This window comes from Glycine max, chromosome 5 (genome assembly GCF_000004515.6).
Source record: "Glycine max cultivar Williams 82 chromosome 5, Glycine_max_v4.0, whole genome shotgun sequence".
Taxonomy (NCBI): Eukaryota; Viridiplantae; Streptophyta; class Magnoliopsida; order Fabales; family Fabaceae; genus Glycine; species Glycine max.
The window spans coordinates 24,755,366-24,773,689 of NC_038241.2; the positions used below are offsets into that span (position 1 = coordinate 24,755,366).

Consider the following 18,324-nt stretch of genomic DNA (forward strand, 5'->3'; position numbering starts at 1 on the left):
GCAAGTTCCATTGCTGCAACAAGAAACAAACACAAAATAAATTTAGTGCCAAACATACAAATTTGGCAGGGGAAGTTCATAAGACAAGCAAAACACTTTGAACAAAAGTTGGCTTAGATTACATCATGTGTATTTGTATGCAACGTTTTTGCTAAGAATTAAGAAATAATGTACTTCCTAACAGAATTAAATCAACATGTGCATATAAAAAAGATAAACGCAATGTTAAATCAAAAATGTGAAAAGTTCTTCCATTCAAGTTCAGAATGAATTCAATTCTTTATAAAGCATTATCCAAAATATGCATGAAACCATTAATAAGGCAGCATTTATTTGTACTGACCTACTTCCATAGCTCTTCAGCTTCCTTATGTAATTACTTAATCCTGCAGAGAAAGCAAGTACAATAATACATGAAGGAAAAGTCCATATGTAAAATACTTACAGTCTCCTCATATTCTCTTCCACAGGCCTTACACTAGAAAACTGTTGGCCCCTTGATCCTTGGTAAACAAACTCTCCAGTGGTTGGTATGACTGCCTGGTCACATATATAATAGCATATTGATACAAAACTTCTTTGAAAGAGTAGTTGGGGAGCATAGAAATAGCCAAAAAGCTTTCAACCAAAAGTACATATGTAATTGTAAGGAATGATTATTATTGATGAGCTACAACCTTCAATGCAAATTCTCAGGCAATTTTTACCTTTTTTCATTATAACTAGTCAAAGTTTGCTTTTTTGCTGGAGAAAAATCCATAAAATTACTTGAATGATATTTTTCCCACCCATTGGGTTGGTATGCTCGCAAAAAAAACTCAATATTCAAAAAAACTCAATCCAATATATGACAGCAGAGACTCCAGTACTATCTTCATTCTTCAACACAGTCAAAAGCATCAACACCGCAAATTCAAAAAAAAAAAAAAAACACAAAGCAACACAGCAAGAAGGGAATCGAAATGCACTTGAGCGCCATTTTGCGGTACACGGTTTTGATTTCCTAATTTGTGGAGTTGCGCAGATGCTGAGGACCTCGAAGGGGTCTTGCTGGAGCTGCTTCTCACTGCCGCCGCCATCGACGTCGTGCTTCTTCGACTTCAAGCGGTGCCCCAGCATCTTGCGCCACCCTCAAATCAAACGACGTGGTGTATGTGTTTTATGCTTTCTATCCCCAAAACCCTAGAACTCATATACAGAGAGAGGAGTGTTAGGGAGAATAGAGATCGAAATGGAAGGGATGGGGAGCAAGTGATATTTTTCCCGTGTGTTGTGGCGGTGACGGTGAGATCCAAAAAGTGGACCATATAAAGCACAGAATCGGAATCGAAATTGCATGGCACCATATAAAGCACGGCCTCTCCTCGATCATCAACTTCTTCGAGCCACCAGGTGTAAGGGAAGAGGTAGAGAGGCTCGAGGGTGACGAAATCGTGATGGTGGTTGTGGTCATGGTTGTAGCGGTGGGTAGGGGAAGGAATCGAGGTCGTCAGAGAAGTAATCGGAGAAGAGGTTGTTATTGTCCATGGTGGCAGCTACGGTTTGTGAGAGTAGGAAGCGAGCGAGGGACTTGCAAAGATGATGGAGAGTGGAGAGAGAAACAAGAGTCTCTTCAGATTTCTCCTAATCTTTATATAATTTTTTATTTTTTATTTTTAAATTATGATGGTTGTTCAGTAAAACCCGGCGAAAAATTTAATTCGTATAACATTTTAAGGCGGTTTTCAATAACTGTCTTAAAATGTGCATCGTAAAATGCATTTTTAGTCACAATAATTACAAAAATGTCACCGTACCACTTTCTAAATCAGTTATAAACAACCGTCGTAGAATAGGTGTCGTAAAAAGGACTTTTTTTAGTAGTGCCCCCTGTTATTATGTGCACATCTATCTTCTCCATCTATCATCGGCGATCTCGTTTTCCTTTGTAAAGTTCAATCTTAACTTATCACCAGTGTTATATTTTAAGGAGATTGAAAGTTAATAAACAAAACCAAGATAAAACCAACTCATAACTAATTTCTTTTTATCAAATACCACTTAAGATCGTTTCAAGGTCCAACGCCTTAATTCAAGGTCCAACGCCTTAACGGTTCTCTCCGCTTTTCCAATTTAAAAGATCGTTTCAAGGTCCAACGCCTTAACGATTCTCTCCACTTTTCAAATTTAAAAGATCATTTCAAGGTCCAACGTCTTAACCATTCTCTCCGCTTTTCAAAATTTAAAACATCATTTTAAGGTCCAACGCCTTAAACGATTTTTTGCTTGCAATTAAAATGAATCTTTCAAAAGCATAAAAAATCAATTTAACACACAAACATTCAGACTTAAAGAACTATGTAGGTCTGAATTTCTCATCGCACCTGAGGATACATAGGAGCAAGGGCAACTCCCTTGTCGATCCCAAAAAAATAAAAAAATATAAAAAAGAAAAATACACAATTTTGAAGTCATGTTTTGCACACTCGATTAAAGGCCGACGTCCCTTGTGACGGGCGCGTGGGGTGCTAATACCTTCTCCATACGTAAACAACTCTCAAACCTTTATTTTGTTTTTCTAACATTTTTTTCGAATAAACATTGGTAGCGACTCTCACGCGTTTTTCTTTTTTGGAAGATGCTCTTTTGGCTTTTCGCCTGCACTTCCGTCGTAGGGTAGGTTGCGACACATAGTAACAGGATGCCAAATTAAGAGCATGTTTGTTTCTCTATTCAATCTACACAATTATGCTTCACATGCAAGTAAAGTTACATTTGGTAAGTTTTCTCACCTAATAACTAATTTAAATATCTTATTCTTAGGCTTTGTACAACAATTAAGAGGATCAGCCATGACAACTCTAGAAAGATTGGCCTCTGCAAGGAAAACATAGTGGGTGTTGCATTCTCTCCTCAACTGCTTGTTTTGAAGACATGTGTAAATCATATTTGTCTTTCACAAATTTAAACTTTCGTTAACATTTATAACTGACATGACACGCTACTAAAACTGAATAATTTGAAAGTTTTGTTTTTATCAGAGAAGAAAAGAAGAATATATTATGAAAATAGGCCTTGTGATTCCCCGAGGCAAGTCAAATATGCAAAGTTGTGAAGGACATCAATGTGAGGCTCTTAGGATTTATTCCAAAGACCATCAAAATAATGAAATAAATGTTTCTAAAGATAATCTAATTTTAACCAAACTTGTAATAGGCTTCCTAATCAAACCCTATGTATAGAAGGAACCATACTCCAAACAAAGTAGTGTGGTTTGCCTCATGTGTCCTAACATGTCAAAAGCTGTGTTATAATTTGAACATATTTGTTGCCTTCAAAAAAAATTAACTATTTCATCAATCACCATACATCCTCAAAACCACAAGCTATCCATCATTCCTTCCTATGGTAAGTAGGTAACCAAAGAAAAATCACCTTATCAGCTGTATCAACCAAATATGTTGATTATATCATGTTAACATGAAAGGAATCAAAAGATACATTATGAGAGAAGTCACTTCATTTTTTCCAACCTTAGTTGATCATCTTCACAGTTCCACAAAGCAACTAATGAACAAACAAACAAGTGGTCTCCTTTAACTTATGTTTGCAAATGGGAGCTTAACAATGAATATTGGGGATTCAAGGCATATCAATCCCAACAGTTTTCTTTCTAAAATATGCAGTTTAATTACTTGATTGCAAGCAACTCAGGAAACCCCAAGAACCTAGCAGTCTATTAATTATTATATGATTCTTTGTTGAACTTCCATAGATCGAAATAAGATATCCTAGCAAATGCATTTAAAATTTTAAGCTCAATTAAAACCTGAGTAGCAGCAGTAACAGGTTGGAATGAAGCAAATTACTAAGCAATAAGCATTGTTTATATCATATAATATAACAAATTAATTAAGAGAGAAAGAGTTGGACCAGGGCAAGAAATTCTGAGTGATGGAGTTGAAGGGGTGAAACATAGGTGTTTTGTTGAGTAATTGGGTATGGAGAAACCGTTTTGCGAGAGTGGAATTGAAACATTGGCCATTGTTTCTCTCTCTTCACTTCAGTGTTGGAGCTTCGAGACCACTCCACCATTGCTTCCATATTCTATTTCAGACCATTCTTCTCTATATTTAGAGATAAAGGTTAAAAACCAATTATGTAAATATAGTATTAAAGTCCAATTTGAATAAACTTCTAAGTAAACACTTCTAGAAAAAAAAAGAGGAAAAATATATTAAACTTTTCTTATAAGTTAAAATTAACTTATACATAGCAATGCAAAATGAAAACCTATGCAGGAAATACAATTTAGTAGTAACATACACGATGCCCCCTCAGCTTCATCTGTTTCAACATCTCCGTGAAGCCTACACATAAACAATAACTCATAATTTACAAAAGCAAATGATACAAAAGAATTGAAAAAAAATGTAGAGACTATAAAAAATTAAATAGCAATAACCATTTATTACACTCAATCTTCCCAGTATCATCATTAGGCACAAAAGTGATGTCAGTAATTCCTCCAACTTTGATGCACACCCTTCCTACAAGACTATATAATATTGACTCAAAAAGGTCAGAACATGAGAACCAACGAAACCCTAAACAAAGTCAACAGCTAAAATTAATTCTCATAGAGAACGCACACTGTTAAGGTCTACACCATCAACCATAATCAAATTCGTTTTATTGTCACTTACTGAGACGCACCGTATATCTGCTTGACTATCAGAGGAAGCAAGGTTTGAGCATCACGATTCTACAAAATAGGGGTAAATAAATGCAACTTAAAGCATATATTGTCTTATTTTATCAAAACACTTGCAATTAAAAGAAGAGTACAACTCTAAGGGTTAATTAGTGTTGCGTAGTTTTAGGTTAAATGTGATTGTAATTATGAAAAGAAAAAAATAAAGTAAGAAAAGATGGAGAAGTGACCTTGGAGGAATAGAAGGAAGGCATGGGGCCGTGAGAAGGCTGAGGAGAAGGCACGGATCTGCCATCGTAGAAGGCTGTGTTGCCGTCAAACTTGCTTGAACTAGTAGTATAGGGAAAGGTCACAAGGAATAGTGGCTGATCGAGAGCACATGCAATAGGGTGAATTAGTAGTATAAGGAAAGGTCACGCAGTGATGTCTTTTTTTAGTACTGATTCAAAGACGATTTTCACGAACTATCTTTGAATACACCAAATCGACAACGATTCTCTTGAAATTCATCGTTGTTTTGAGGTTTCAAAGACGATTTCACAAAAACCATCTTTAAAAAGTTGACATTATTTACAAAATTGTCATTGTATGTCAAATGATGATAGTTTTTCGACAATCGACTTTAAATACCCGTCATAAAAAGTTATATTTTTAGTAGTGTTCATATTATATGGATGTTAAGGAGTATTGCTAGATGACTACCTTGGTTAGTAAATTAATTATGATTAATTACTATACCGATTTAATATTGAACCTATGGATCACATACAAACGAGATTTCAATCTTTGCAAAAGAAAATAATTTATTTGATAACTAAATTAAAGAATTTAATTTAATCAAATAAATATTTTAATGGAATATTATTATATTTTTTACTGGCACTAAGAATATAATTAATATAAACAAAGAGTATCATTTTATAAATGTGGAAGTTGTCCATCAAATAAAAATAAGATTCTAGTGCTACATATCAGGATCAGATCATGTGATTAATTATCGTAAGTAGTCTGTGATTTTTTTGAGAATTACCTGTCTTATATCAGAAAACTTCTTAAAATAAAAAGATATGAGATAGTTTTATTTTAAAATATAAAGATAAAGAGATATGAAATTATTTTAAATAAAATCTCTCCTTATTGAGAAAGGTCAAAATCCATATCTCTTTAACATTATAAATAAATCATCTATTTAAGAGCAAAGTGTATTAGCCACAAATTAGAAAAATTCAAGCATATTTTTAGAAAAGTAGACAAAGGGTTTGCTCTTTAAAATTTCACTAAGAGTTGTAACAAAGATTGATGTCAGTCTGGATACACACAGAAAAAATTTTATTACTTCAAGAATACATATCTAAATACACAAATCTTTCTTTTTTTCTATTTGTTATTGGTGTATTTTGAATGCAAAATAAATTTTAATTTTTCATGTAAGTGATAAATGATGGAAATACTTTTATGTAACTATAAAAAAAAAGTTTTTAATTTACAATAAAAAGTATTAATAAAATTTAATTATGTACATCATGTAAAGATTAACTGAGATTATGGTAATCTCGACGTTGTAATAATTTCTCCTCAATCACCATCTACGAGTACTTGGTGTGCTCATAAAGAAAACGAGAAAAAAAAAAGAATGTTTATAAAAGAAGTAAAAAAAAGTTAATCACAACCATTGTGCTTTTATATACACAGAATACATAGGTACCTAGATGCAAATAATGGTGTAAGGCTTTCTAACACATGCCAAATTACGTCAAATTGGCATCAAGACAGCGTAGTATACTTTTTATGAACTGGTCAAAACCTCAATGACTTGAGGGATTTTACTTGGGTTCGATCACTGATCATGGCTTCTGAAGCAACTGGTTGGAGACCATATCTGAGCATATTTGGAGAACGAAAATACTCTGCACTTGGAAACCTGATGGCTCTGTTGTACAGGAATTGAGCTTCTCATATTCTCAGCTTTCAACTGTGCCCTTCTTAGCTTGTTTAGAATTTTATCCGTTGATGATGATCTCTTCTTTTCCAATTTCATCTATTTTGAATATTATCATGGTCAGAAGAGATTAAATTGTTGTGTTGAAGATCACATACCCTTTAACATACTCATTTAAACGCATTCTTTAATTAGTTAAAATTTATTAAAAATTATAAAATTCAGATAAAATCGTTAAATATGAAGTGGACCTGTAAAATTTCATGACCTTCAATAAATTTCAACCAATAAAAGAGTGTGTTCAAAAGAATATACTCCTAACTATATACACTTTCTACATATATTTTCTGAGCTTTACTATAGTCTATACTGCAGCATAGCAACCTCCTTTAATGGATTTAATATCTTCTTCTAACTAATGATAATATGAATATGAATTTGTGTTAGACCCCATACATGCATGATATAAGAAAATACAATATACTAGTTACGATGAATAGGAAAAACCTCAAGTTTCCGTATTGCAGTTTCAGCTTTTGCTTTCTGCAAATTCTCCCACGCAATGATTTTGGCTTCCTCTCTCTGTAACCTGCGCCAAAACAGAAGTTCATGGATAAATGCATAAGTAATACAATAGCATTATATGCACTTCGCTCTCTGAATGTTTAAGAGATTCAAATATCGTGTTCATGTTTATCCAAGGAACTGAAAAACATTCCTTAGCAGCCTCCAAACTGATTTTATATCCAGAAAGGAGAAAACATAGATACAGTGTTTAGGTATCGTTTGTACTATTTTCCAATCAGAATTAAAGTTTTATCTTGATAATTTGCATAACAAAATTTACATTAAAATTTTTTACAGATTACCGATGTAAAAGTTTCAATTCTAATTGAACAGGACGAAAAACAACACGTAATGACTAATGTAACCCTTTAACCAAGGAACCAAAATGATTAATGTAACATGAATTTTAAAAAAATTGATATTTTGTATTTAAGCAACATACTTGGAAGTGTCAATGTTTGACTCGTCAATATCCCATGATGCTTGGGCTTCTGCACTAATCTCTCTTAAATCTTTGCTGTGTAGAGTGTCTTTTTTGGCCAATTTGGTTGCATGCCTCTTGGACCACCTGACAATTGTAGCTTGGCTGTCAACTTCCACATCTCTGACCTCTAATTTAGAAGAATGGCATTGTTGTTGATCCACAATTGAAGTGGCACAAGATTTTGGAGAGGAATGTGAATCATTCTCTATCTCTCCTGGACTCATTTGGGTACCTTTGTCACACCTTGAGGAATGAGATGCTACGTTTTCCCCCTCCATCGTTCCGTCATGCTTCTCATCTGTAAATTAAAATAAAAATCGTTTTAAACATTAATTTAGATTTTCGAATCTCAACAAACAAAGGTGTGTAGATTATGAGGTAGAATCTAATTAGTCTGACTTAGATAATAATACACAGCTGAAATTTTGAAGATAAATCTAAATTCAATTTTCACAAAATACATTTTAATAAGAAACATACAGTGTTAAGTGTGACAAAATTCTATTAAATATTAGCTTCATATTAAAAATCCAAAAGATCAAAAACTACAAACTTGTAGTGATAGCTCACTGTTCTATGAGGAATCAAAGACATTAATTAAACAAATGTCTGGTGGTGACCACCTCATCCTAGTGGTTAAAACAATATAAAAGCACTTTGCAACACTTCACGGATTTACCTGCTAGTGGTGGACAACCCAAGACTTAAGTTGCCAAATTAAATTAACAAATTAATGATTAAACAATGCATATACTTTGAAAAAAAAATTCGGTGTGACATTACAATAAGTCATATTAATATATATTATATATTGTTTGATCATATAATATCAAATGACTTATTTTCATGACTAAGTGTAATTTTTTTTTTAATTAAAGCCTAAGGATCTTTTTATAAATTAATATTTTTATTTTTAATTTAATGTATTTTAAAAAGACACTTTATTCTCTAATAAATTCCTAATCTTTCTAATTCTAAACCTAATCTTTCCTCCATTCTATCAATCTTAGTTTTTAATTAGTTTTAATTATGTAACGGGGAATGGTATGCTCCCTCCAGGCTGACGCAGGAGTCTTACAGTTCCAGAATCAGCAACTTGTTCAACAGATAGACATCCAAAACTATGCTTTGCATGATCTTGAAGAAAAAAATTTAGAAAATCGAAAGGAAAGCAAAGTTCCTATGATGACTTGTTAATTGCATTGAACCAACTCTGGACTCGGGTTATTCTTTGTTATCATGCTTTGATTTTCTGTACCGGCTGCACTCTGTTGGGTTTAGTATTTTCTTCTCTTGAAAGTAACACTTTCTGCATGCTTCGATGGCCCTATGGGGTTTTGTAGGATAATATGCTAGCTGGGGATTAAGATTAGGAATAACAGATCGGAAAGTGCTCTTGTGCTTGTTGGTCTTGTGGAGTCCGTGCTCAAATAGGTGATGACCGTGTGAAAGATAGATAGGACGCAGGAAAAGTTAGGTTTAGATTTAAGAATATTAAGAATTAATTAAATGTTAAAGTGTCTTTTTAAAATACATTAAATTAAATTAAAAATAAAAATAAAATATCCAATTTACAAAAAGGTCCTTAGGACAATATATAATATGATAAACATAATATTATATAATTGGATAATATATAAAACACAAAATATAACTCATGTAAAGTCATACTTTCGCAAATGTTATTTGAATACAACCCGTTGCACATTCATTAATTATCCCCTGAAATCTAGGCACAAACAGTAGCCATCAAGTGTCAGAAACTGTTTCTCCTTATACTAACCAATTGATTACATATATTAAAGCATCTTATATACAAGGAATACGCAATATAATTACTAATTAGAGAAATTCAACCTTAGAATATTCAAGGCTTTTTATAGTACTACTGAGAAATTATCTCTCCTACTACATTTGTTCAAACTAATTCAGCTATTGGTCGTAATACGAAGACTCTTAAATTTCTAAGGCTGACACTGCAATTCCATAGTCATTAAGTGCAGTTCAGTTGACAAGTAATGTTAAATTCGTGGAAAAGAAAAAATTTAGATTTGATTCCCATATAATATTCTTAGGAACAGCACAAAGAATTTAAGTGTGACGATGAAATTTCAAACCAAAGAATAATTTCATAACCCATCTAAAGTACAGAAGCCTGTATGAATATTGAGTTCCATCCAAAAGCCAAAAATCCTAGTTACAAGGATTAAAACAAGACAGTGATTTACCTTCAGAGATAGGAGATGATTGGTTACAGGGCAGTTCAGAGCACGTGGGTGCAGCAGTGGACAATGGAGAAAACACCATGCCATTCTCATTGATAACAGGGCTAGAAAACTGCATTCCACTGTCCAAGTCATAGCCAAAAACAGTGCCATCATGTGCATCAAAGTGGTGAACAGAAACAGCAACAGGTGCCAGCACCCCAGTTGAGAAGGGCGAACCCACCACCAAGTTCCTCACAACCAAACCCTGGCGAAGTGGCAGCACAGGTGAGTAATTTGAGTAGAAAGCAGCCACACCAGGAGGCACAATTGGGCCACTTATTGACTTTGGCCTTCGCTGAAGCTGTGAATGCGAACTTCTGCTCTCAGCATAGGCAGAAACTGGGCTACAAATCCACCTCTCAGCTTCGTCCCATTTAGATGGCATTGTTCTTCCACCACAAAAGGGTGTTAACCCTGCCATTGTGTGCCTTCTGCTGATGCTGCCAGAACTACTTGAAGGCTTTGAAACTCTCTCTGAGCACCACCCCTTTTGGCTCCCAATGCTTCTCTCTCTGTAATAGGGTGCCCCTGGACTTGGGAAAGATCCCAAGTTCTGGAATGATGATGAAGAACTCTTCTTCATGACACTGGAGAAAGCAAGAACAGAATCCCACTACGAAAATGGAAAGGTTAACTTGTTTTGACCCATCTATGCTAAATTGTTAACCGTCTTTCTGCTTTTACGTGAGGACATCTCGGGGTGCACTTAAATCTGATCAGATTCGTTGTACCCAAAAGAAACCAACGTTAGATTTTGACTAGTCATGCTTCATCACTCAACCACCACTTTGAAATGTTACACCAAAAGAAAAAGAGGGTAACAACTATCAATTGACAAACACATATTACCACCGAATGCTAATGAACACACAGTTAGGTTAAATATTCATGATATAAAAAGTTTTATCGTAATTTTATTCGACAGAATGACCTCTAATAAATAATACCTATAAAACCAACATGTATTAAAATATGTGACAGAAAAGAAAACGAGGGTAACAACTAACAATTGATAAATATATATTATTTCTGAGTACTCAATTGCCTAAAACTTATTCCAACTTAATCACTTAATATATGTAATTACGTTACATACTTAAAAGAAAAAAAAAATTACTATTCATAATAATCTTATTTGATCGATTCCCGTGAATAATACTTAAACAAACATATATTAAAAACGTGACAACAAAGAAGAAACTAGAAAATCAGAAGATACTAATTAATTTTATTGCTAAGCATGGTAGAAGAGGAGTGTTACCGGAATTTGACTAGTGACCCTGATGTGTTAATCGGGGTTAAGCAACGATTTGCGCTGGGATAGACATTCCCGGAATGTGGACATGTTAATATATTGTGAGAGTAGACATGTCGCGTTAGTACAACCCCATAGTGAAGTAACCATTTTTCTTAGGACAAGAACAATTCATTGAAGGTGGAATAATGAGAGTGAGGAAGGTGGATTTGGAGGGAGCAGGACGTGGACATCGTCTGTGAAACATTTTGTAGAATTCCAAGAAACCCATCCTTGCACTTGTCATGTCGTGTGTAAATTCCAAATGCCACTCACATGCAGTGGACCGCAGGACTGTGACATTTTAATTATTATTTTTCACATGATGAAAGGGGCGTATTTGGTTTGGATTTGAATTACACTAGCGGTGAGATTTGTGGGTTTGTTTTTCGTAGTTTTATTGTTCTCATGACATTTGTAGTAGAAAGAATTCATGTAAAAAAATTATTTTTAAATATTCTTTTTTAATTAAGTGTATTTTTTAAATAAGAATAAAAAACTAATCTCTCGTGTATAAAGATATATTTAGGGATTGACTTTTTTTCAAATAGTTATTTTTCTTATGCATCATGATCAAGATATCAATCTCCTCATGCATATTTAAGAGATAATTATTTGTTAATCATATCATAATCAAACCAAAAAGTCTTACAAAACATTTTAAAATATGATTTTAAATGATAAAAAATGTTAATGATTAGTTTGATACAAATTATATAATTATTATAGTCCATTAAAATTCAATGATATATATATATATACACATTGATTTAATAACAAGCCAATATAATATGAATGATTAATAGATAGTCTTATTTTTAAATTATGTAATTAGATATTTAATTATTTCGTACATATGAAAAAATATATATTAAAAAAGTTAAATTTTTTAAATAAATTTTAATATTTTAAAAATTAGTCCTTCCCTTTAACTAAAAGATACTCCGGTCCCAAATAAACATTGACTTAATCACTTTGTATGCATGGATGGGATTGATGTTACAATGGTTATTTAATCTTTTCATGTTTTATGTGTTAAATATGGTGTAATCATTGGTGGGATTTACTTTTCATAGGGCTCTCGAGTTTGGAACCTGTACACTAAAACTTTCAGGGTATATATATATATATATATATATTCTCTTTGCTGACAAAAAAAATCCACTGTATTTTTTTTTCTCGTTGACTACGTATGGGTAAATGGACATAGCAAATTGGTAAATAAAGAGAAGGGTATTTTGTAAATAATCATTTGCAAAATGATCTTGATCCTGCTACGCTTTACTTGCATGTAAGATCCAGTCATTGTTAATATTGTTGTTTATTTCTTGCAAAGTGCGCAAAATATTTATAAAACCCACTTTGATAATGTAACATCCCAATTTTTTTAATCTAGATTGGAAAGGATGGTTATTTATAAATAAACAAAGTTTTAGAAAAATGATAAAATTGTATAAATAAATAAATAAGGAGATATAATTATTAATTAAAATAATGATTTGAGAGAAAATAAAAAGGACATCTCATTTATTTGTTTGATATAAAATAAAATAGAGTTTATTTTTATAAAATAAATAAATAAATAAATATAGAGCAAATAATAGGCTAAATACCCTATGTATAAATAGTTATGTTAAGTCAGGTATCTCTTTCCGGCCTCATTTTCGTTTTTCCACTTCTCCTCTCAAAATCCTTTCTTTTTCCCGCATCCCACCAAACCTGTTTCAGAAAAACGCCGATCTTGGACTCGTTCACCGTTGGATCGTCGTGAAATTTGAGTACCACATTCACAACCCAATTTCGCACATTCTCACTGTTGGGAATTTCAAAATCATATCTGAGCTTAGAGGAAAACCCTTCGCATTGTAGCATTTTAATTTCCCGCAGAAACCCAAAACTGTCTTGGTAAAACTATGATCCCGGTTTTGTTTACCGTTGGATTTTCATGAAATTTGGATATGTTGTTCGAAATTCAATTGCGCACACTTTCACCGTTGGGATTTTCGAGATAATATTAGTGGAGGGAGAAAAAGGAATCACATGAAGACGTACAAGTGGAGGTTTCAATCTCTTTTCTGTCTATCTGGCGTTTGGGAATTCTATCGGAGCAGTCGGAAGAATAAATGAAGGAATCTCAGGGAACTGTTAGAGATGTTACTATCGCTGGCTGAAGACACGTGAGTCCGCTCAGAGGTAAGGGATGAGTTTGTCACGATTAGGGGTTAGAATGAACATGTGTAGGGATCCTTAGAGAACTAAATTTGGGTTTATTTTGGGATGTTTATTGAATTATAACTTTTCCTTTATGATTATAAATACAATATTATTGTGTTCTATGTACCAATTGATGTCCTGATGAGAATTGATTGATAAACTTGAGTGCTCTTGATGTCTTTGTCTTTAACCCATGATTTTGATTAATTGATTTTGATACAATTGTGAGAAACTATTTCAGAAGTTTTACACCCCATGTTGTGATAAAATCTTTTGTATAAATTGTTATGTTTAGGTTATGAAATGATGATTCAAATTGTGCGTATGTGATAAATGGAACATGTGACGGATGATGAAATACATGTGTATTGAGATGAGATGTATGTATTGAGTTGTGAACTATGAAATGTGCAATCACACAATTGTAAGACCCTTTAAGGGCGACGAGTATTGTGATGGGGTCCACTGTGGGAACTCAACGAGTTAAAATAATTTTGAAAACAATTGAGTAAATGTGTGTATTGCATAGTTCATAAGTAAAGTGTATATGATCCACGAGGTGTGATAACATGCTATTTTGATATTATACCATTGTGATTGAGATCGAGTGTATGTGATAAATTGTGTATGTATGTGATTGAGATATTGTGTGCATTGAGTATGAACTATGAATTGTATAATCACACGACTATAAGTCCCTTTAAGGGCGACAAGTTAATGTTAAGTCCCTTTTTGGGCGACGAGTAAATGTTAAGTCCCTTTAAGGGCGACGAGTTAATGTTAAGTCCCTTTAAGGGCGACGAGTTAATGTTAAGTCCCTTTTAGGGCGACGAGTTAAAACTATTTTGAGAACAATTGAGGAGTCGTGTGTTTTGTACAGTTCATAGATAGAATCTGTGTGCTAAAATGTTTTCTGGGTTGGACCTGAATCAGGAGGGAGAGGCCCTGACGGACTCTTCGGAGTGTAGGCCTTGGGGGTCACACGGTTTGAGTGCTCCTTTAAGCCTATGTTGATCCCATATGGTTGGAGCATTTTCGCAAAACACTGTGACCCTGACTGGTCTCCCTATGATATTACCTAGTGAGAGTGACTTGACTTACTATTGTGTGGTTTGTCTTGTCATGTACTCCTAGGCGCCCAACGAGGTTTTTCACTGACATGGTACCACATTGCATATAGGCTTGAGTCTTAGCATAACTATTGCAGACGCTTGCTAATTGTTTATTATGAAATTGATATGTTATTATGTCTTGATCGGAGTGTGTGATTTCTGTGTATTGTGATTGATGATTGAAAGGTGTGATTGATGGATGAAAAGCGTGATTGATGAATGACAAAGTGATGAAATAATGTGAGATATGCTAAGTAAATTGTATTTGGCTACTATATGTTGTGTTGTTTCTCTCTAGTAGTTAGAAATGTGATAACTCACTCCCGGTTTGTTGTTTGTGTTTGGATCCTGTGATGATCTTGAACTTTGTGTTCGAGGGAGCAGATGAATAGGTGGATGACTATGAAGAACCTCATGCTAGAGGACACGGGAACACCACGCTCTGACAGGATGTGACATTAGGATATAGGTTCTATATTAATTGTATGAAACTTAAATGGCCTTCTTTGAGCCGAGATGACTTTATTATTTATTTGGACAAGTTTGAATATGATGTAGAAGAAAGTGAATGTGAGCCTTTTACCCATTTGAAAGGCTTGTATTTAAAAATATTTTAAAAATACTTTTAATTAATATTTGAATTTTTATTCCTTTATTAATATATATGTGAGGGGTAGAGGGTGTCACAGATATTCAATTGAGTTCAATTTATAATAAATCGTTAGTAAAGGATAAACTGCTTACTCGAGTTTATATAGCATCGAAAAAATTGAGATCGAGTACATATAGGATAAGAATGCGAATGGATCACAATCCTGCCAAATTAGATTATTGCTTTAACAAATTTCTCGTAAGGTAGATAATGTCCATGATACTCAACATGAAATATTGTAGAAACTAACATAGAAGGCAAGCCCATATGACATCGTGGCTCTTAGTCCAGGTGTAGTAAAGTGTTAGTAGGGATGATAAAGTCTATCTGGATCCTATCCGTATCCGTTAAAATATTTGTAAGCGAAAATAAATTTTTACCTTCAAAATATGAGTATAGTATAGTATTCATCCTGACCCATCACGTGTAACATCTCAATTTTTCATGTGTATGTGATAGACACTTTTATTAATTTGTTGTGTGATTGAGTAGTGGTTTTAGATGATTGAAATGATATGTTATCATAAGATACCTAAGCATGGTTAAGTTTTTAAGTTTTTAAGCTAAAGTTTATAAAGAATAAAGATAATTTAGATAAAATTCTTTGGTCAAATAATGGTCAATTCATTAATGGCCTAAATGTTAAAAATTGAATTTTCATCTAAAAATAGAAATTAGAAGCTTGAAAAAAAATAGTAATTAATGTTAGTAAGGTTAGAAATTAAGTGGGGATAATTAAGGTTGATTAATGGTGATCTAGATAACTAGAAAAGGGTAATTAAGTCGTAAGAGTTTAAAGTGAAGGACATTTTTGTAAATGATTATACAATTAGTTTAAAAATGGAATTTTGGTTTAATTAGTTGGTGACTAATTAAAGTGTCTAATTATATGATGTAGAATAATTAAAATAAGTTATAGTTGTAACACCCTAAAAAATTACAACTTAGATCAACAAAGAAAGCTATGTGATGTGTCTTCTCTGCTTGTGTGTATTTATTTACAATAATTATATGCTTTTGATATTGATTTTCGTGCTATGTATGTGCTTGTGTATGTGTGTGTGCGTGTGGTTGGTTTAGTAAAGCTTGACAGAGATATAAAAATTGTATGAACTAGATTTCCATCTGTGCAAGAATTGCACTTTGCATTGAGTCGCATTATAATTTGTCTGTGTAAGTGGACTCTGTGCAAGGTTCACTCTGAGTACACATATCGCAAGGGAGTTTAGTACACTAATCTAGGAAGTTAGAACACTAATATAGAATATTAGGATAAGATTTACCGGTTTTAGTAAAAATAAAATTTCCATTTTTTGGCAAAACTCTACTTTAGCCTTTTTAAGTAAGAGTTTCAAAAGTAAAGCACACCACATTTGGTAGTGGTGTACACGTTTTCCATGGCTGACCAAGGGTCATTCATTAGTCAAAATTGAGTGATTAAGATAAGTCAACACCTTAATCCAATGGATCATACTCTAAGCCTCTTCTATAAGTTCATTTAGACCCCAAAACTCATCATTCATGCTCATTCTTCCTCTTCTTCATCAGTTGGTCAAGAGGGAAGTAGACATCATTTTCACTCTTCTTCCAAGATTTACCAAGTGTTCTTGAGCCCTTCTTTCATCAAGCTTAGGTAAATGACCTCGATTTTCAACTCTATGTTTGATTTTCACTTCATTTTCTTGCTCTATTCTCACTTGTAGTTTCAAATCTTATTTTTGCACTCTTGAAGGTTGGAAACTAGAATCTAAACTCCCTCATTCTTCCTTTTAAATTTTGTGGAGACTACAAGAGGTAAGAGGCTCTCTCCAACTCTTGAACCCTATGCTTGTTGTTAAACTTCTTTGAACATGTTGTCTTGAAAATCCTTCATCTAGATAAATTTACCTTAGAATTATTTATTTTTGGAACTATTGATTTAATTTTTATATGATTGTTGAGATTAATTGCAAACCTTGATGACTAATGCATTCTCTGAAATTGTGATAATTTTTCTACTGATACATGTTCTGAAAGGTTTGTATATTGTTGTTGTTGTTGTTGAATGATAAGACTGATAGAGTGTGAACTCTGACAATTATATGTGTGATGTGCGAAGGATCAAATAAACTACTACGCTTAGAAAATCAATCTCAATCTCTCAGATAATAAAAAGAACACATCTATTCACAGACAACATAACGGCTAAAATACAACCATCCATAAATTATAGCAAACAATTTACCGAGGGTCAGGCGCCCTCGGACCCTAACCACAACGTGTACAGATAAAATGACAATATATATATGTATATATATATGTGTGTGTGTGTGTGTGTGTGTGTGTATGTATATTACTTGAGAGATTGAGATAATATGTTTGTTTGATCCTTGCCTCGATTTCTTGTTGTGTGAATGTTTTGATTATGTTTGTTGTACACGGCATCAGGGTTATGGTTAGATTGAAGTAAGAGTAAGGAACAGTTAGTTTTGTCCCGTCTATGAGATGGCATGTTTGTTATTAGGTTTCATTTGCGAGATGATGTGGTTATGGTTAGATTCTATCTATGAGATAATGAGGTATATGATCATGGTCCATCTGTGAGATTGTGAGGTTTATGTTGAGAAATGGGTGAGTGGTGACTATTTGACATTTAGTGCACTCTTTTGGTGTGGAGAACTTACAGGCCTTACTTTGTTATTCCTGATAGGCTATCAATGGTGCATGTGGTGTCAGTAGATAAACCAAATGTCATGCCCATCACTATCAATCATCGTCGGTACTCCTATATTCCTTGGGGATTTACATCTTGTCGACAACTAGAGTGGTTTGAAGATATCAGTTTTTATCTGGGTATGGAAGTGCCTCACGATGCTCAAGAATTTGAAGTGACCCCAGTGAGGTTTGATGTGAGAGGTAATGTTCTAAGTTGGAGATTCAAGTTAGTATGTCCCATATAGGTCACTGAGGACCGAGGAGATCACACCAACATGACACCCGAGGGGGAGGAAGTGTATCGTGAGCTTCTACGAGATTTAGAGCTTTCATCTGAGGAGGAGGATTGATTACCTTCCTTTGTTTATACCTTAGGCGTAGTTCAATATTTTTAGTCGGATATGCTCC

At 33.6% G+C, this 18,324-nt stretch overlaps 2 protein-coding genes across 9 annotated transcripts; both read right to left on the reverse strand.

The window, feature by feature from the left end:
• Positions 1-343: 343 nt before the first annotated feature.
• LOC102666964 (replication protein A 32 kDa subunit B-like) lies at positions 344-5,293 on the reverse strand. 8 transcript variants are annotated; one of them, XR_001388349.3, is made up of 7 exons: positions 4,924-5,268; positions 4,686-4,744; positions 4,455-4,537; positions 4,306-4,349; positions 3,913-4,106; positions 478-540; positions 344-386 (listed from the first exon to the last, which is right to left on the reverse strand). XR_001388349.3 is itself a non-coding variant. In XM_014775577.3 (5 exons), exons 1-5 carry the CDS (start codon positions 4,945-4,947, stop codon positions 442-444), a joined length of 309 nt encoding a protein of 102 aa, XP_014631063.1. In that variant the 5' UTR covers positions 4,948-5,268; the 3' UTR covers positions 350-441. The 8 variants fall into 8 exon arrangements, 2 of the variants coding, with proteins under 2 accessions (XP_014631063.1, XP_040871294.1); XR_001388348.3 differs by having other exon boundaries at positions 350-540; positions 4,632-4,744; positions 4,924-5,293; XR_001388347.3 differs by having other exon boundaries at positions 350-540; positions 4,696-4,744.
• A 1,059-nt stretch (positions 5,294-6,352) lies between these two features.
• Positions 6,353-11,422, reverse strand: LOC100801357 (uncharacterized). The gene is made up of 5 exons (XM_003524604.5): positions 11,212-11,422; positions 9,912-10,662; positions 7,642-7,981; positions 7,140-7,221; positions 6,353-6,731 (listed from the first exon to the last, which is right to left on the reverse strand). Exons 2-5 carry the CDS (start codon positions 10,531-10,533, stop codon positions 6,531-6,533), a joined length of 1,245 nt encoding a protein of 414 aa, XP_003524652.1. The 5' UTR covers positions 10,534-10,662; positions 11,212-11,422; the 3' UTR covers positions 6,353-6,530.
• Between the last annotated feature and the right edge of the window lie 6,902 nt (positions 11,423-18,324).